Source organism: Phyllobates terribilis, unplaced genomic scaffold, assembly GCF_046119375.1.
Source record: "Phyllobates terribilis strain yellow unplaced genomic scaffold, ASM4611937v1 Scaffold_1__5_contigs__length_1240528914, whole genome shotgun sequence".
Classification (NCBI taxonomy): domain Eukaryota; kingdom Metazoa; phylum Chordata; class Amphibia; order Anura; family Dendrobatidae; genus Phyllobates; species Phyllobates terribilis.
The window spans coordinates 236,332,662-236,350,443 of record NW_027362761.1 but is presented as its reverse complement, the minus strand read 5'-3'; the positions used below and the strand labels follow the sequence as shown (position 1 = coordinate 236,350,443).

The window sequence follows — 17,782 nt, the reverse complement described above, 5'->3', positions numbered from 1 at the left end:
AACCAATCAGATTACAGCTCTCATTTCTTAATAGAAGGGATATAAGATGAAAGAAGTGATCTGATTGGTTGTTATGGCAACACTAGCATCTCACTAGCTCAAGTTTCCAGTTTACAGACCGATATTGAATCTGTTCTCCAGATTAGCTGGTCAAACACTGACCCTGTGGTAAATATTAACTCTTTACAAAAAGCAGTAGCAGCGTCCGCCTACACAACACCCTTATCTAACATGGCGCCTGGCAGTTCGTTCGTATTCAACCTAGTCATGCCCTTTTCAAAGATGGCGGCAGATACTGCACTGTCATCATGACGTCAGACGTGAGGGACGCTCTAACCAATAGTGCACGGCACGCCGCTCTGATTCTTACACAAGGAACATGGCGCTTGCAAGTGTCGTTCGTTCTGAGGGCTCTTCATGGAACCGGCCCCGGGACGTCCCGGCGAGATGCGGCCTGGAGACCGGAGGGCTGAGCTTCCAGGTGGTGCCTGGACTCGGGCAGGGAGCGGCGGAACCTGGGATTGAGTTTCTGCATGGAACAACCACGCTGGCCTTCAAGGTACTCGGTGAGGGGGAGGACTGGCCTTACGTCTTTTTAGCCTTCTCATTGATACGATGCTGAAGTTGGTTTCTTATTCAGCTATTTATTTTTTTCCGTATTTTTTTACAGGTTTAACAACAAAAAGCTACAATCAAAGTGGGCACTGAAGGGCGTTATTGAAAGGGTTAAATGACTTTGGGCCACTGATCTTACACCACCATTTCATACATAGTGATGGCCTGCATCAAATTCAGGTCACTCCAGCCTGGCCCCAATGTGTTCTGGGCATCAAAGAGGGCAAATAGTCCCTTTTCACAGATTTGGATATTTGCCCACTTTGATGCCAGTTCTGATGCCCATAACTCATTTGGGCCAGGATAAAGGGACCTGAATGTGATGTGTGGCATCCTGACCTGTGTGTCTGCAGTGTGAGTCAGTGGCCCAAAGTCATTTAATCCTTTCAATAACATCCTTCAGTGCCCATTTTGATACCCATTTTTGTGCCAGTTTTATAGCTTTTGCAGCTGCTTTTAAGCATGTCACATCAGGGCACCTTGCTGCATTGTATCTTATTATTGAAATTTTTTATTTTTGTTAAACCTGTAAAAAAACAAAAAAAACAACTGATGCATAAGAAACCAACTTCTGCCCTGAACAAGAAACCAACTTAAGCATTGTCTCATTGATTATATTATAAAGTATCTAGCAGAACACGCCAGTGGAATTGTCACTTCACTTTCTGTTTTTAGCAACCTAAGGGTACGTGCAGATGGTCAGGAATGGCTGCGGATTGCACTCAGCACACTTGCACTGCGTACGATCTGCAGCAACCAGATGTTACAGCATAGTGGATGGGATTCAAGAAATCCCATGTCCACTATGCGTCTCCGTGCTCCTGCAGATCACCCGCGGAGAAGGACATCCATCGCATCTTCACAGACCGCAGCATGTCAATTTCTCTTGTGGAGACGCTAGTATTCTATCAGTGCAAGGTATAGGATGCGGTGAATCCACTTGGTTCAATGAACACATGCGGATTCACTTGTGTGCAGCGCTTTGGACGCAGCATAAAGTATACTGCGTTCAAAGCACTGCTAGAAAGGATCGTGTGCACATACCCTTATACTGCACAAAAGCCTGAAGAGAACACGTTCTTCCACAGGCGTTTTCTCAGCTCTTCAGGTGATATTTGGAGCGGACCTGCACCCAATCTGCCTAAAAGACATTGGGCCGAATTCATCACAGCTTTCATGCCAGAGTTCTGGTGTAAAAGCTTGAAAAGTCACAAAATTTAGGTGCAACTTGAAGGTGTGCCCAAATTTAGTGACTTTTGGCCAGTTTCTCCCAGCCCCACTGACATGGGTGGGCTGGGGGGCGTGATGCCACAGCTCATCTGATTTATGGCGACTTGTGGAGTTCACACAACATGGAATCTCACTACCTGTACCTTACTGGAGGGAGATTTCTGTTGTGGCGCAAGGAGGTGCGCGCCGCTCATTATATACTCCAGATTAGTGACGAGGTGGGCACCTCTACATGAATCAGGAGCGTTAGACTCCAGCATACCTCCTCACGAACACCGGCGAGAACAATGCCAATCTTGATGTATTAGGGCCATTGTGTGTATCCTGAGGAGCATGAGATCCTAATAGCTGCCTGATGGCCATCTTCACACATCCAGCAGATCTCCGATATATATGTACAGAGCCAGAACCGCACAGCTACTGTATATTCAGCGTGTTGTGGCCGTCCTCCGGTACTTAGCCCCTAATGAAGTGAATGGGAGCTGTGATGCCTGTGGATTAAAGAAATAAATGTTCCAGCTCCATAAAAAATTATTTTAAAAACATACAGGATACAAGAGCCGCATTGGCTAATAACATGTAACAACCATACAAAAAAATGCACAGAGAAGAGGATAATAGGCTACGCGTTTTGACTGCAACTGCAGTCACTATGTAACACCTAAAGCTGGGATAAAGACTGCAGTTGCAGTCGAAACGCGTAGCCTATTATCCTCTTCTCTGTGCATTTTTTTGTATGGTTGTTACATGTTATTAGCCAATGCGGCTCTTGTATCCTGTATGTTTTTAAAATATTTTTTTTATGGAGCTGGAACATTTATTTCTTTAATCCATTGCTTAACTACATGAGGATCAGGACAGAGTTCCGTGCACCACTCTGGAAAATTGGTTAGCTGACAACTATTTTATTCCTAACAGCTGTGATGCCTGACCTGGGAATTGTTGCTACAGTGTAAGGAGCTGTGCTGTTCTGGCTTACTACTTTTTGTATTTCTAGCGGCCTCAGTACAATAATAATAATCTTTTTATATAGCGCCAACATATTCCGCAGCGCTTTACAATTCAGATGATTTACAGACATTATGGGCACTGTCCCCATTGGGGCTCACAATCTACATTCCTTATCAGTATGGCTTTGGAGTGTGGGAGGAAACAGGAGAACCCGGAGGAAACCCACACAAACACGGGGAGAACATACAAACTCCTCGCAGATGTCTTTGGTGGGATTTGAACCCAGGACCCCAGCACTGCAAGGCTAACAACTGAGCCACTGTGCTGCCCTCAATAGAATAGCTTATTGGTGGGGGTGCAAGGTGTTGGACCCCCATATATCTGGTATGGATGACCTATCCTACATGTAGGCTATCAATATTATAGTTCTGGAAAGGAAACCCAAAAAGTGGTGAAACAAACGACGATCAAACAGCGGCACAAAAACAAATGGCAAAGGAGGGAACACCTAAAGCTAAAGGCAACACGTTTATGACCTACATCAGGGTTCCCCAACTCCAGTCCTCAAGGCCCACCAACAGGTCATGTTTTCAGGATTTCCTTAGTATTGCACAGGTGATGGAATTATTGCCTGTGCAGGTGATGCAATTATCACCTGTGTAATACTAAGGAAATCCTGAAAACATGACCTGTTGGTGGGCCTTGAGGACTGGAGTTGGGGAACCCTGACCTACATGGTCTGAGCTTCTAAAAACTAGAGGATACAAATCCTCTTGTTTTAACCCCTTAACCACAGTGGGACTTGGTGAGAGAGTAAAAAAAAAGTGCACACAAACCACGAAAAGCCGTTTCGCCACACAAAACACAGCGTTTGCTTTAAAGCAAAAAAGTAGTATACATACCGGTAATTGCTATCGTTGCATCCAGAAGAAACCTATCTATAAAAGTGGCATGTTTATTCCGTACGGCGAACGCCATTAAAAAAAAAAAAAGAAGCCAAAAATGTCACTTTTATTTTGTAAAAGTAGCAAAGCATAAAAAATATAAATCTGGTATCACTGTAATTGTACTGAGCCGGTCTTATCACTTTTACCGCACGATGAACCGAGCAAAAATAAAAAACAGAATTAAATTGCTGTTTTCTTTTTATTCTGCGTCTAAAAAATCTGGACAAAAGCGATCAAAAAATGTTGTGGCCCAAAATGGCACCAAAAAATCTCCAGCTCGTCACGCAAATAATAAGTCCTCATACAGCTGTTTGCCAAAAAATAAAAAAGTTACAGCTCTCAGAATACGGCGACAAGAAAAAAATATTTTTTTATGAAAAAGCACTTTTACTATGTGATAGCATTAAAGGCTAAAAAAAGAAGATGTAAATGTGGTATCCCTGCAATCGCACCGGCCTGAAGAATAGGCATTTAATGACTTGTACTGCACCAGGAATGGCACATTAGTAAAAATAAGAATGTCTTGTAATGCTGTCTATATGTTCATTCCACCTCCCAAAAGTAGGAACATTGCTCAGTTCACATTTATCCTTTGCTCTCCGCTGAGCGCTTACATCAGGGTTTCCGTGTAAATTCCCAAAAACCTTGGTGCAGACAAACCCCAACAGAACCACTCACTATAATGAGGCACATGGAGTCACTTTTGGTTTTTCTGCTGTTTTGGCACCTTTACGGGCTTCGCAAATGTCTCCTGCAAACTATTCTAAGTCGCCAAGTAGTGCTTCTTCCTTTTTGAGCCCTGACGTGTGGCCTAACTAGGGCTGTGGAGTTGGACTCAGTATAAAATGGACCGTCTCCGACTCCTAAAATATATAATAAATTGGGTTTATTAGTACAATGCAGGATGTGCTGTAAATGTTTTCGTAAGAATTTGGGAAAGTTATGAAATGTCCTAGAATTGTCTGTTCTGTTCCTGATCTAAGGGTCTAGACTTTTAGTTGAGATGAATCTGTGCTGCACTTTATGTACACTCTCAGTAGTGAGGCTGTGAGATGAATCTGTGCTGCACTTTATGTACACGCTCAGTAGTGAGATGAATCTGTGCTGCACTTTATGTACATGCTCAGTAGTGAGGCAGTGAGATGAATCTGTGCAGCACTTTATGTAGACGCTCAGTAGTGAGGCAGTGAGATGAATCTGCTGCACTTTATGTACACGCTCAGTAGTGAGGCAGTGAGATGAATCTGTGCAGCACTTTATGTACACGCTCAGTAGTGAGGCAGTGAGATGAATCTGTGCAGCACTTTATGTACACGCTCAGTAGTGAGGCAGTGAGATGAATCTGTGCTGCACTTTATGTACACGCTCAGTAGTGAGGCAGTGAGATGAATCTGTGCTGCACTTTATGTACACGCTCAGTAGTGAGATGAATCTGTGCTGCACTTTATGTACACGCTCAGTAGTGAGATGAATCTGTGCTGCACTTTATGTACACGCTCAGTAGTGAGATGAATCTGTGCTGCACTTTATGTACACGCTCAGCAGTGAGATGAATCTGTGCTGCACTTTATGTACACGCTCAGTAGTGAGATGAATCTGTGCTGCACTTTATGTACACGCTCAGTAGTGAGGCAGTGAGATGAATCTGTGCTGCACTTTATGTACACGCTCAGTAGTGAGGCAGTGAGATGAATCTGCTGCACTTTATGTACATGCTCAGTAGTGAGGCAGTGAGATGAATCTGTGCTGCACTTTATGTACATGCTCAGTAGTGAGGCAGTGAGATGAATCTGTGCTGCATTTTATGTACACGCTCCGTAGTGAGATGAATCTGTGCTGCACTTTATGTACACGCTAAGTAGTGAGGCAGTGAGATGAATCTGTGCTGCACTTTATGTACACGCTCAGTAGTGAGATGAATCTGTGCTGCACTTTATGTACACGCTCAGTAGTGAGGCTGTGAGATGAATCTGTGCTGCACTTTATGTACACGCTCAGTAGTGAGGCAGTGAGATGAATCTGTGCAGCACTTTATGTACACGCTCAGTAGTGAGGCAGTGAGATGAATCTGTGCTGCACTTTATGTACACGCTCAGTAGTGAGGCAGTGAGATGAATCTGTGCTGCACTTTATGTACACGCTCAGTGAAGCAGTGAGATGAATCTGTGCTGCACTTTATGTACACGCTCCGCAGTGAGATGAATCTGTGCTGCACTTTATGTACACGCTCAGTAGTGAGATGAATCTGTGCTGCACTTTATGTACACGCTCAGTAGTGAGGCAGTGAGATGAATCTCTGCTGCACTTTATGTACACGCTCAGTAGTGAGGCAGTGAGATGAATCTGTGCAGCACTTTATGTACACGCTCAGTAGTGAGGCAGTGAGATGAATCTGTGCAGCACTTTATGTACATGCTCAGTAGTGAGGCAGTGAGATGAATCTGTGCAGCACTTTATGTACATGCTCAGTAGTGAGGCAGTGAGATGAATCTGTGCTGCACTTTATGTACACGCTCAGTAGTGAGATGAATCTGTGCTGCACTTTATGTACACGCTCAGTAGTGAGGCAGTGAGATGAATCTGTGCAGCACTTTATGTACATGCTCAGTAGTGAGGCAGTGAGATGAATCTGTGCTGCACTTTATGTACACGCTCAGTAGTGAGATGAATCTGTGCTGCACTTTATGTACACGCTCAGTAGTGAGGCAGTGAGATGAATCTGTGCTGCACTTTATGTACACGCTCAGTAGTGAGATGAATCTGTGCTGCACTTTATGTACACGCTCAGTAGTGAGGCAGTGAGATGAATCTGTGCAGCACTTTATGTACACGCTCAGTAGTGAGGCAGTGAGATGAATCTGTGCAGCACTTTATGTACACGCTCAGTAGTGAGGCAGTGAGATGAATCTGTGCTGCACTTTATGTACACGCTCAGTAGTGAGGCAGTGAGATGAATCTGTGCTGCACTTTATGTACACGCTCAGTAGTGAGGCAGTGAGATGAATCTGTGCTGCACTTTATGTACACGCTCAGTAGTGAGGCAGTGAGATGAATCTGTGCTGCACTTTATGTACACGCTCAGTAGTGAGGCAGTGAGATGAATCTGTGCTGCACTTTACACGCTCAGTAGTGAGATGAATCTGTGCTGCACTTTATGTACACGCTCAGTAGTGAGGCAGTGAGATGAATCTGTGCTGCACTTTATGTACACGCTCAGTAGTGAGGCAGTGAGATGAATCTGTGCTGCACTTTATGTACACGCTCAGTAGTGAGGCCGTGCTGTGGAGTCTTGTCGGTGGTTTGGCTTACCGACTCCACAGCTCCGTGGCCTAACAGTAATTTCTGATGTCATATGGGGGGTATCACCACGTTCAGGAAAAATTGTGCAGTAAATTATAGGGTCAGGGTTCACCTATTAACCCTTGTGTAAATGCCAAATTTGCAACAAATAAAAAAAAAAAAGAAATAATAATACATTTTTCCCCTCCCCCATGACAGCACACCTTGAGAGAGGATCCGCCCCACCAAGGACAGGAAACCGTCTGAAATAAAAGGGCGGTACCTCTCCCTCGCTTCAGTTGGTTTCCTGTCCTTGATGGGGAACCTGTCTGGAAGAAAGAAGACTTACCTGGGGCTGTCCCGGTGTGGAAGAGCGGGCACTGGCCTGTGCACCGGGTTCAGTATCCCAGAAGCGCCGTCCGCAGCTTCCCCTGGGGTCTCTGCGCCGAGCGGGGCGCACGCGGTGAGGCAGGCTCTGTCCTCCCGGAGACCGCGGCGCCGTCCTCCCCCTGCAGTGTGGAACGCTTCCGGGTGTGACGCGCCTGACGTCACGGCGCAGGGCACGCTGGGAGCGGCGCGCTGGGTGACGTCAGGAGGCGGCGCCGATCCAAGATGGCGGCGCCCATCGGAGCGTCCCAGGCCGGTTTTTTTCAACGGAGCTCCGGCCTGGCGAAGGGGGAGGACCCACAGACCGGAGGAGGCTGGATGGTCCTATATTTAAGGGGGGGGGAGCTTTCCTGGAAGCGTGGTGCGCTTCTGAGACATGGCTGATCCAGATAGCCAGGAGCAGCAGCTTACCCCCCCACCTCAGCAACAGAAGCAGAGGGATGCATCGTATACAGACAGCCGCTCGAGTAATCGTAGTGGCAGCCGCAGGAGTAAGGCTTCGAGCGCCTCGGGACCATCCAGAATGGAATCATCAGTTCCGCGACAGCCTCCGAATCCGGTACCCGTTTGTGACCTCCGAGGGTGAGTGAGCTTCGTGAATGTCACTGATTAGTAACGGGAAGTCTCTTATGTGCTTCCTTTTTTTAGGAGCCTAAGAAGAGTAGTGCCAAGCAAAAGCATAGGATGTGTGCCCTTTGCCAAGCTTCTCTCTCAGTAGAGTGGCAGAAACCACTTTGCCAGGGCTGTGTGACCAAAACCATAGCTGAGAATTCCCAGGATTTTGCTGCAAATTTAAAGTCCATAGTACATGCAGAAGTTCAGGGGTCCCTGAAGGGGTTCCTTAGAGGGAAGAAAAGGCCCCGTAGAGAGGTTTCCTCCGTCTCTGATTCCTCCCAGTCCGAGGAGCAGTGGGATTCATCGTCCTCTTCCTCATCGGGGGGCGGTAGACCCTGCTTCCCCATTGAGAATACAGACAGACTGGTTAGGGCAGTAAGATCAACCATGGGTCTGGAGGAAGAGAGCATCTAAATCCCGGGAGGACATCATGTTTGCGGGCTTGGGAGAGAAGAGACGCTCATTTCCGGTGAACAGTAAGATTCAGGGCCTCATTGACCGGGAGTGGAGGAGACCTGAGAGATCAGGGGCTTTACCCTCCTTCTCCAAAAGAAGGTACCCCTTCGAAGAGAAGGATGCGGAACCTTGGGATAAGATCCCCAAGGTGGACGGGACTGTGGCAAGGTCATCAAAGAGATCTTCCCTGCCCTTGGAGGACTCTGGCGTCCTAAAAGATGCCCTGGATAAAAGAGCTGACTCCTTCCTGCGCCACACGTGGGAGGCGGCAGCAGGTGGCCTAAAACCAGCGGTGGCAAGCACCTGTGTGGCGAGGTCCTTGATGGTGTGGCTTCAACAGCTGGAAGACCAGCTTAAAGATAAAAAGGTCTCCAGACAGGCAATACTTGCAGAGCTACCTTTAATTCAAACAGCATCGGCCTTCCTGGCCGACTCTTCAGCTGACTCGGTCAGACTGTCAGCTAGGGCAGCGGGACTATCCAACGCAGCCAGGCGGGCCTTGTGGCTCAAGGGTTGCCCAGGCGACCTACCTTCGAAACAGAAACTGTGCTCCCTCCCGTGTGACGGTAGACTCCTGTTTGGCCAAAAGTTAGAGGACCTGTTAGAAAAAGCAGGCGATAAAACCAAAGGGTTCCCGGGATTTTCGGGGGAACCAAGAAGATTTAGTTTTCGGAGGAGAAAATTTAACCGGGGTCGTCCTCCGGGAGACAAAAAGAAATGGGAAGCCAAGTCCAAAAAAGAATCGGGCTACATGTTTGGAGGACCATCCTCGAGTTCGAAGAGATCCTCCCAATGACGCCAGGCTGGAAGTGGGTGGAAGGCTTTCCCACTTTTTTCCAGCTTGGGACGCGATAACAACAAACCCATGGATTCTGAAAATTATCAGTGGGGGCCTGAAGATCCAGTTCAGCCAGACCCCCTGGCGGACCTTTGTGGTTACCCCCCTACGAAAGGTCCAGGAAGAACAATTAGCCCTGGAAACAGAAGTGTTAGAGTTAGTAGGAAAGCAGGTCCTTCTCGAAGTACCAGCAACACAGAGAGGGAGGGGGTTCTATTCCCCACTATTCATGATAAAAAAACCAAACGGGTCCTTAAGGACCATCATCAACCTCAGGAGTCTGAACCAAGTAGTAGAAAACCAGACTTTCAAAATGGAGTCAGTAGGCTCGGCAGTGAAGCTCTTACATCGCAACTGCTTTATGGCTGTAATAGACTTGAAGGACGCATATTATCACGTCCCAATCCATCCGGAGTATCAGAAGTATCTGAGAGTAGCCCTGTTTATTCAGGGGAAGCTGAGGCATTTTCAGTTTGCTGCCCTACCCTTTGGCCTCTCCATTGCCCCGAGAATATTTACGAAACTAATAGCAGAAGTGACAGCCTTCCTACGGATCAAGAATGTAGTGATCGTGCCATATTTAGACGACTTCTTGATAATAGGGAAAACAGAAGCCCACTGCTCCAGTCAGCTCCTAGTGGTCACGGAAGTGTTGCATCAGCTGGGGTGGTTAGTAAATTTCCAAAAATCAAGACTAACCCCCTCCAGGACTCAGACCTTTCTGGGTCTAATCCTAGACTCTCGTCGTCAAACCTGCTTCCTCCCAGAGGACAAAATCTGCAGGTTAATTGCATTAGTCTCGAAGGCCATTCAAGCTCCAGAGATGTCTCTGAGAGAGGCAATGTCCCTCCTGGGTTCTATGACGGCCTGTCTCCCAGCAGTAATGTGGGCCCAGGGGCATATGAGGCGGCTTCAGTGGGAGGTCCTGTCAGCACAGAGGTCCTGCAACGGGCGTTTAGAAGGCAGGCTCTCTCTCTCCCCAGAAGTAGTAGATTCTCTTTCGTGGTGGACAGTCAGGGGAAATCTGACCACAGGCGTTCAATGGTCCAGATCGATAGATCGGGTAGTTACGACCGACGCAAGCAGTTCCGGATGGGGGGGTCATCTGGCAGAACTCTCAATACAGGGTCACTGGGCTTACCACGAGAGGGGATCATCCTCAAACTTAAAGGAGCTTTGGGCAGTAGAAAGATCCCTCAGGGGCTTCCTCCCTCACATCCAAAATCACCATGTCCAGGTCAGGTCCGACAACCGGACCGCAGTAGCCTATGTGAATCACCAAGGAGGGACAAGGTCCCGCCCTCTGATGGTGGTGGCAGACAGGATCCTTGGTCTAGCAGAGCGAAACCTCCTATCCCTCAGCGCCCTTCACATAAAGGGGATAGAAAACGTGAAGGCAGATTTTCTAAGCTGCCATACCCTAAGACAGGGGGAGTGGGGGTTGAACCCGGAGGTCTTCCATCAGATTGTCCAGTTATGGGGGCAGCCAGACATAGACCTGTTCGCCACAAGGGCAAACAGAAAGGTGCAGAGATTTTGCTCCCTAAATCCGGCAGAAAATCCCCATGCCATAGATGCCCTCCAGATTCCTTGGGGGTTCAGGAAGGCCTATGCCTTTCCGCCATTAGTGATGATTCCAGTAGTGGTGAGGAAGATCCGGGAGGAAGGCGCCAGGGTGATTTTGATAGCCCCTTTTTGGCCCAAGAGGCCTTGGTTCTCTCTGCTTCGGCTAATGTCGGTGTCAGATCCCTGGATTCTACCAGAGAGGCCGGACCTTCTCATGCAGGGACCAGTATTCCATGCCCAGGCCAGGGGATTCCATCTTTCGGCATGGAATTTGAGAGGTCGCTATTGAGTAGCAAGGGGTTTTCACCAGGCTTAGTTTCTACTTTATTGGGGAGCAGAAAACCGATTACAACTAAGATTTATAGCAGGGTTTGGGGTAAATTCCTAGAGGTTATAGATATTCCGCTATCGAGCAAACCTCCGATCAGAGGGATCCTGGAATTTCTGCAAAAGGGGCGGGACCTGGGTCTAGCTACAGGGACCCTTAAGGTTCAAGTTTCAGCTTTGGGAGCACTCTACAATTGTAATCTGGCTGGGAATAGGTGGATCTCGAGGTTTATCAAGTCCTGTGCCAGAGCTGGACCGGTTAGGTCCATGGGTGTTCCTCCTTGGGACCTGAATTTAGTCTTGAACGCTCTTACTAGTGAACCATTCGAACCCCTACACAAGGTTTCTCCAAAAATTCTCACCCTTAAGACCATCCTTCTAGTGGCCTTAACATCAGCCCGTAGGGTGGGGGATCTGCAGGCCCTCTCGGTTAATCCTCCTTACACACAAATCTTTGAGGATAGGGTCACCTTGCGGCCAGATCCAGCATACCTTCCCAAGGTGGTATCTAGATTTCACCGTAGTCAGGAGATTGTGCTACCCTCGTTCTGCAGCAATCCCAAGAACCCAGGGGGAAGTCAGGTTCCATAGCCTAGATGTTAGGAGGTCCCTGCTACAGTACATTCACATGACTAGTCTGTGGAGGAAAGACTGTTCTCTGTTCCTGGCCTTTCAAGGGTGTAGGAAAGGTCATGGGGTGTCCAAGGGTACCATCTCTAGGTGGCTCAGGGAGGCCATTTGCTTAGCCTATACGTCCACAGGGGTTCCAGCCCCGGACAATGTGAGGGCTCATTCCACCAGAGCCGTTGCAACCTCCTGGGCAGAGAGAGCAGACGTCTCGATCGAGCAGATATGTAGGGCTGCTACTTGGTCTACACCATCCACCTTCTTTAAGCACTATCGGTTGGATCTATCCTCTTCTGATCTCACCTTTGGGAGAAGGGTACTTCAGGCGGTGGTCCCTCCCTAGGGTGCTCATAAATTCTCCAAAATTCTCTCAAGGTGTGCTGTCATGGGGGAGGGGAAAACACCAAGGTTACTTACCGGTAGCCGGTTTTTCCTGAGCCCATGACAGCACCCGTAGTTTCCCCCCCTTATTTTTTCTATGTTTCTCACACCCTGGTGTGCACTGTGTGGGGTGGTGTGTATTTGTATATTGTGGTGTTGGTTATGTGCCTAACCTGTTTAGGGAGGTCCTCTCAATGCTCTGTAAACAACTGAAGCGAGGGAGAGGTACCGCCCTTTTATTTCAGACGGTTTCCTGTCCTTGGTGGGGCGGATCCTCTCTCAAGGTGTGCTTTCATGGGCTCAGGAAAAACCGGCTACCGGTAAGTAACCTTGGTGTTTTACCATTAAAATGTTATATTTCCATGTCCCAATGTAATAAAATTCTGTGAGGCACCTGTGGGTTAAAAATACTCACTACACCCTTAGATAAATTTCTTAAGCAGTGAAGTTTCCAAAATGGGGTCACCTGGGGGGTTTGTGCTGTTTTGCCATCTCAGGGGCTCGGATAATGGAGTCCACAATCTATTCAAATGGAATCTGAGTTCTAAAAGCCAAGTAGCCTCCTTCCCATCCGACCCCTGCTGTGAGCTCGAACAGTAGTGTACAACCACATATAGGGTACTGCCACATTCAGTAAAAATTGCATAACAAATTATGGGCTCCATTTTCTCCTATTACCCCTTGTGGAGATTATAAATTTGGTGCTTAGGCAATGATCACACATTGTTTTTTTTCTGCAGCAAAAACCTGATCTCTTGCCGGTAACAAAAAGAAAAAGCTGAAGACAAAAAGCAGGTTTTGCTGCAACTTTTGCTGTGTTTTTTAGGATCCCAAAGTTCAGCTTTGCATACAACATTCAAGCATGAACAAAGCAAGGTGTTAGGCTATGTTCACACATTGCGTTTTTTATGCAAAATAAAAGCTGCTATTTACAGTACTGAGATTTCAGAAATCTCATGCACACACACTGTTTTGTTTTTCCTGACTGAATTGGAAAGCTTCTGCTTTTTATATTAACTGCAGCATGTCAGTTTTTTCAGAAACTGAGTATGTGCAAAAAAAACCGTTGCCTTCAGTTTTTGAAGCGTTTTTAATGGAAAAAAAAGCAGGTACGTCAGGATGGGAAACCCATTTATTTTTGCGATGTCCCTCCCAAGCTTAAACCAAAATGTCTTGGTGTCCTCACATGAGCAGGATTGACAGCGAACAGTGATCCGGCAGCTTTACAGCAATGCTTACATGCTTTATAGAAAACAGCCTGTAAACGCTTGGCTTCTTACCTAGAAGACAGGCCATCGCTGGTATGCTGCAGAGGTGGCTAGTAACCTAGGCAACAAGTGGTAAGCAATAAAAATTAAATATCACTCTGTTCCTGAGAACGGAGAGGATTATTAATAACTAATAAGTAGATGTGCATTTTTACCCATAAAAGAACAGATTTTCTGTGTATGTACTGTATTTTTTGGATTATAAGATGCGTTTTCCCCCAAATTTGGGAGCAAAATGGAAGTCTGTCTTTATAATCCGAAGGTAGCTTAGCTGGGGGGGGGTCATCGGTGCAGTGGGGTCGCAGAAGGCCGACAGCGGCAGGAGTGGGGCGATGCTGGGAGGAGGGGGTGTCCCAGCGCTGCGGGTGCCGGGCGGAGTCCTCATTCCCATTGATTACCCCGTCGTGGGCCGGAGGCGACGTATTCACAGATGAGATCCTGGGAGATGAGCAGCGTCTCTCGCCTCCTATGACCCCTCTCCGCTGTCACCGCCTCCCTCACATCCTGGTAAGCTACCATAAAATGGGACTATAAGACACACTTTTATTTTTTTCAGATTTTTCTCCCTAAATTTTGGGGTGCATCTTATAGTCCGCAAAATGCATATTGATACTTATTGATTTACCGCTTCTATAATAGATAAGGCGACTGCTTATTTCTACTACACGTGTCCCTTTCTCTTGTCAGTTCCGTCATGGCGTCATTGTGGCTGTTGACTCCAGAGCTACAGCTGGCTCTTACATCGCCTCACAGACCGTGAAGAAGGTTATCGAGATCAACCCATACCTTTTGGGCACAATGGCTGGTGGTGCTGCTGACTGTAGTTTTTGGGAGAGGCTCCTTGCCCGTCAGTGCCGCATCTATGAACTTAGGAATAAGGAACGTATATCTGTGGCTGCAGCCTCCAAACTTCTAGCTAATATGGTGTACCAATACAAGGGCATGGGCCTGTCTATGGGAACCATGATCTGTGGCTGGGACAAAAGAGGACCAGGTATGTAGAGAACTGTATTGCTGGCTTGTTCTTATTAATGGGTCTGACTGTCGCATGGGGCCCGTAGACTTTGTGGCTTTCTTAGTAACTGAGCACACTGGCCATACTGAAGACACGGGTCTTGTGCCTTCTATGATGCTATACACACTGAACATGTGCTTGTTGTTTTCTTCCTCATAGAGAATGAAGGAGTTGTCGGCGCTAGACGTCCTTTCCTTAATGGATTTGATCCAACCTGTGGGCACAAGTCTCATGGCTTTGTAGAAATTACCGTTTTCTCTTACTATAAGATGCACTTATTTACTGCTTTCTTAATAATTAGATCGATAATTGAGAGAACTGTGCTGCTGCCCACGTCTCTCTCCCACTGGCTGGCAGCGATGTATGTGATCAGTCCGGGCAGTTGGAGAAGCTGGTACAAACAAACTGTCCTGTCCCATACCCCATATATCGTCTTTAATTGTCCTCAGTGGGGTGGGCTGAAAGTCCTAATCAGGCCTGCATGTCCCAGTGTAGAGAGAGCTTTCCTTACAATTCCGCTCAGCACCTTTAAACTTATAGCCAACTAAAATAAATCTTGTTTGAAGCTGTTTGGTTCTCTTTAGCTTTCCCATCATCCATTAAAAATCTCTACAGTGGCCTTGTGATCCCTTTAATGCCACAGACTTAGAGTGCCCATCACCTGTACATGGTTGCCCTTTTTATTTAAGAAAACTGGGAAGCCACAGACACTATTTTATTACATATAATTTATTAACAAAAATGACCCTAAAGAAAGGTAGTCGGTGGTTGTCCGGCCTTAGAGTGAATTCAGACTTGTGGATACTCACAATGCGCACACTGAGGATTCTCCAGTGTTGGGAGTGGAAGGTCATGTGACCACAAGTATGAGATTTGCATACTTTCGGACACATTCCAACTAGACTTGTCCAGCCTCGCTCAATGCACTTGGACAATGCATGTTTCCCCTTGAACTAAACCATTGCTGCTGTATCATTACTAGCAGTTACTGCTTGATAAGCACTCTAGTAATGTTAGGGATCTGTAACTACCTAGTAAAGGATGAGGTATCGCTGGTTCTGTTCAGTGTGAGATCTGCTTTTACAGTGAGCGACGCCATGGAGGGTTGTGGGATCCCACTCTGCATGCCGGGATTCCACAACCCAGAAGTTCACATCTGACTTTTTAGAGCATTGGGTCCTTTAGCCGGCTATTAGGGACACTTGGGGACATTTTTTTTTAAGTTACATTTAGCAAAATCCTCAGAATTTGCTACCCACTGTGTTCTCAAATAAAAAGGGCAGCAACACTAATCATGGGTACTCTTAAAAATCTGCCATATGACTTCAGAGGTTTGGGCCTTTTTTATTTTATGATCTTTAACAAGGGGATGTTTTTCAGAGGATTCTCTGCGGGGGGGTTCCTTTAGGCTGCTTTGCTTTACTCTCCTGCAGCACCCCCTTGTAAAGACCATTGAAATATTGGCAATAAATAAAAAGGCCCATATCTCTGGACCTTATGTTGGATTCAAAGGGGGAAAAAAACGTAATACTCGGGGAATAAAAGTGAAAATTGGCCACTTTTGACTTGTTGACAAATCTTCCAAGGGGAATTTCATGTTTTTTTGTTCTGTATATTTAGATCACAGATTAAATAACCACATGCAATGTCAATCAGTGGCTTCTAATGACAGCAGGATAGTCAATGTATTAAAGGGAACCTGTCGCGTGAAAAAAACCTCTCTTTTAACCTACAGATATAGGGTTAATCTGCTAGTTAATAGCGTTCTGAACCTGCCCGGTGCCGGCGCTTAATTTCCTCCTGGCAGCGGGGGTCTAACGTTATTCCTCCAGGTTCAGTCACCCGTTCGGTATATAGAGAGCCGTGGCTGTAACCTCGCCCCCAACACTGACTGACAGCCGACTCTAATGCTGTGCCGGGGACGAGGTTACAGCCACTGTTCTCTATACACTGAACGGGTGACTGAACAGGCGCTGCTACCCGGAGGTATAAAGTTAATTTCCTCCTGGCAACAGGGGTCCAAGTGTGTCCACCGGGCTGGTTCCGAACACTATCAACCTGTAGATTAACCCCATATCTGCAGGTTAATAGCTTTCTTTTTTTTCACATGACAGGTCGCCTTTAATAAATGACTATCCTGCAGTCTTTAGAAGCCACTGATTGACATTGCATGCTGTTATTTAGTCTGTGATCTAAATGTAGATCCCTCTCTACAAGTGACTCTCCTAGTTTTACTCCCGCTAGAACATATGATGCCCCCATATTATTAGTACCCAGATGCATAATGCCACATTTATCAACATTGATCTCCATCTGGAAAAATACAGTAGGTGTTAGCAGGAGAGATGGTCCGTGTCAATACTGGAATGTAATAAGTACCATTTTTTGTTTCTGTTGTCTAAATCTGGGTGAACCTTATAGTCCAATAAATGTTAGCACCTTGTATTTAACCCACTCTTCTGTCCCCAGGTCTTTATTATGTGGATAGTGAAGGAAATCGCGTGTCCGGCTCAGTCTTCTCGGTGGGCTCCGGCTCTATGTATGCTTACGGAGTGTTGGATAGAGGATACAACTATGACCTAGAAACCGAGGAAGCCCAAGAGCTGGCACGGCGCGCCATATACCAAGCGACATATCGTGATGCTTACTCTGGTGGCGTGGTGAATCTCTACCATGTGAAAGAAGATGGATGGCTGCGTGTGTCACAAGATGATGTGGCTGACCTACATGAGAAGTACAAGGGGATGACTGACTGCTGAAATGATTAGCTTAGAAAATGGAGATACTGATGAGGCTGTACTACCTCCCTGTTCGAGGTACCACAATAGGATGGCTATTTGATGGGGGAAGGCGAGGGAATTTGCGCTCCATTAAACAAGTTTCTTTGCTTTTATGTCAGAAGTATAGGATTTTGTTTAGAGTTGGAGCAACGTTCCTTAAAATATTAAGTGTCTGCTGCTGCATACCATCTTATTAAACGTTTTCTTTACAAGTCCCTGTGAAGTTTTATTTTTTTGTGCCATAACCTTTTCTTGAGTATTCAAAGTCCGCATAGAGTGGTGTTATACAGGCTGGCACCATGAGACCTTACTAATACATTATTAAAAAGTTCAGGCCAAAAAAAGAACTTTCTCAACATCCTGCTTATTCACTAATATTATTAACCAATTAAAGGAACATATTTGCCACTTTGCTTTTCTGCTGTGTGTGGATGGGAATTCATAATTTATTTATTTTTCATGGGTACTATTTATTTATTTTACTCACTTATATAGCACCA

General features: G+C 46.5%; 1 protein-coding gene across 1 annotated transcript; it reads left to right on the top strand.

Moving 5' to 3' along the window:
- The first annotated feature begins 324 nt into the window (after positions 1 to 324).
- On the top strand, positions 325 to 17,494 carry PSMB5 (proteasome 20S subunit beta 5). Its single transcript, XM_073671107.1, has 3 exons — positions 325 to 559; positions 14,175 to 14,481; positions 16,972 to 17,494. The coding sequence occupies exons 1-3, from the start codon at positions 380 to 382 to the stop codon at positions 17,259 to 17,261; spliced, it is 777 nt and encodes a 258-aa protein (XP_073527208.1). The 5' UTR covers positions 325 to 379; the 3' UTR covers positions 17,262 to 17,494.
- The last annotated feature ends 288 nt before the right edge of the window (positions 17,495 to 17,782 follow it).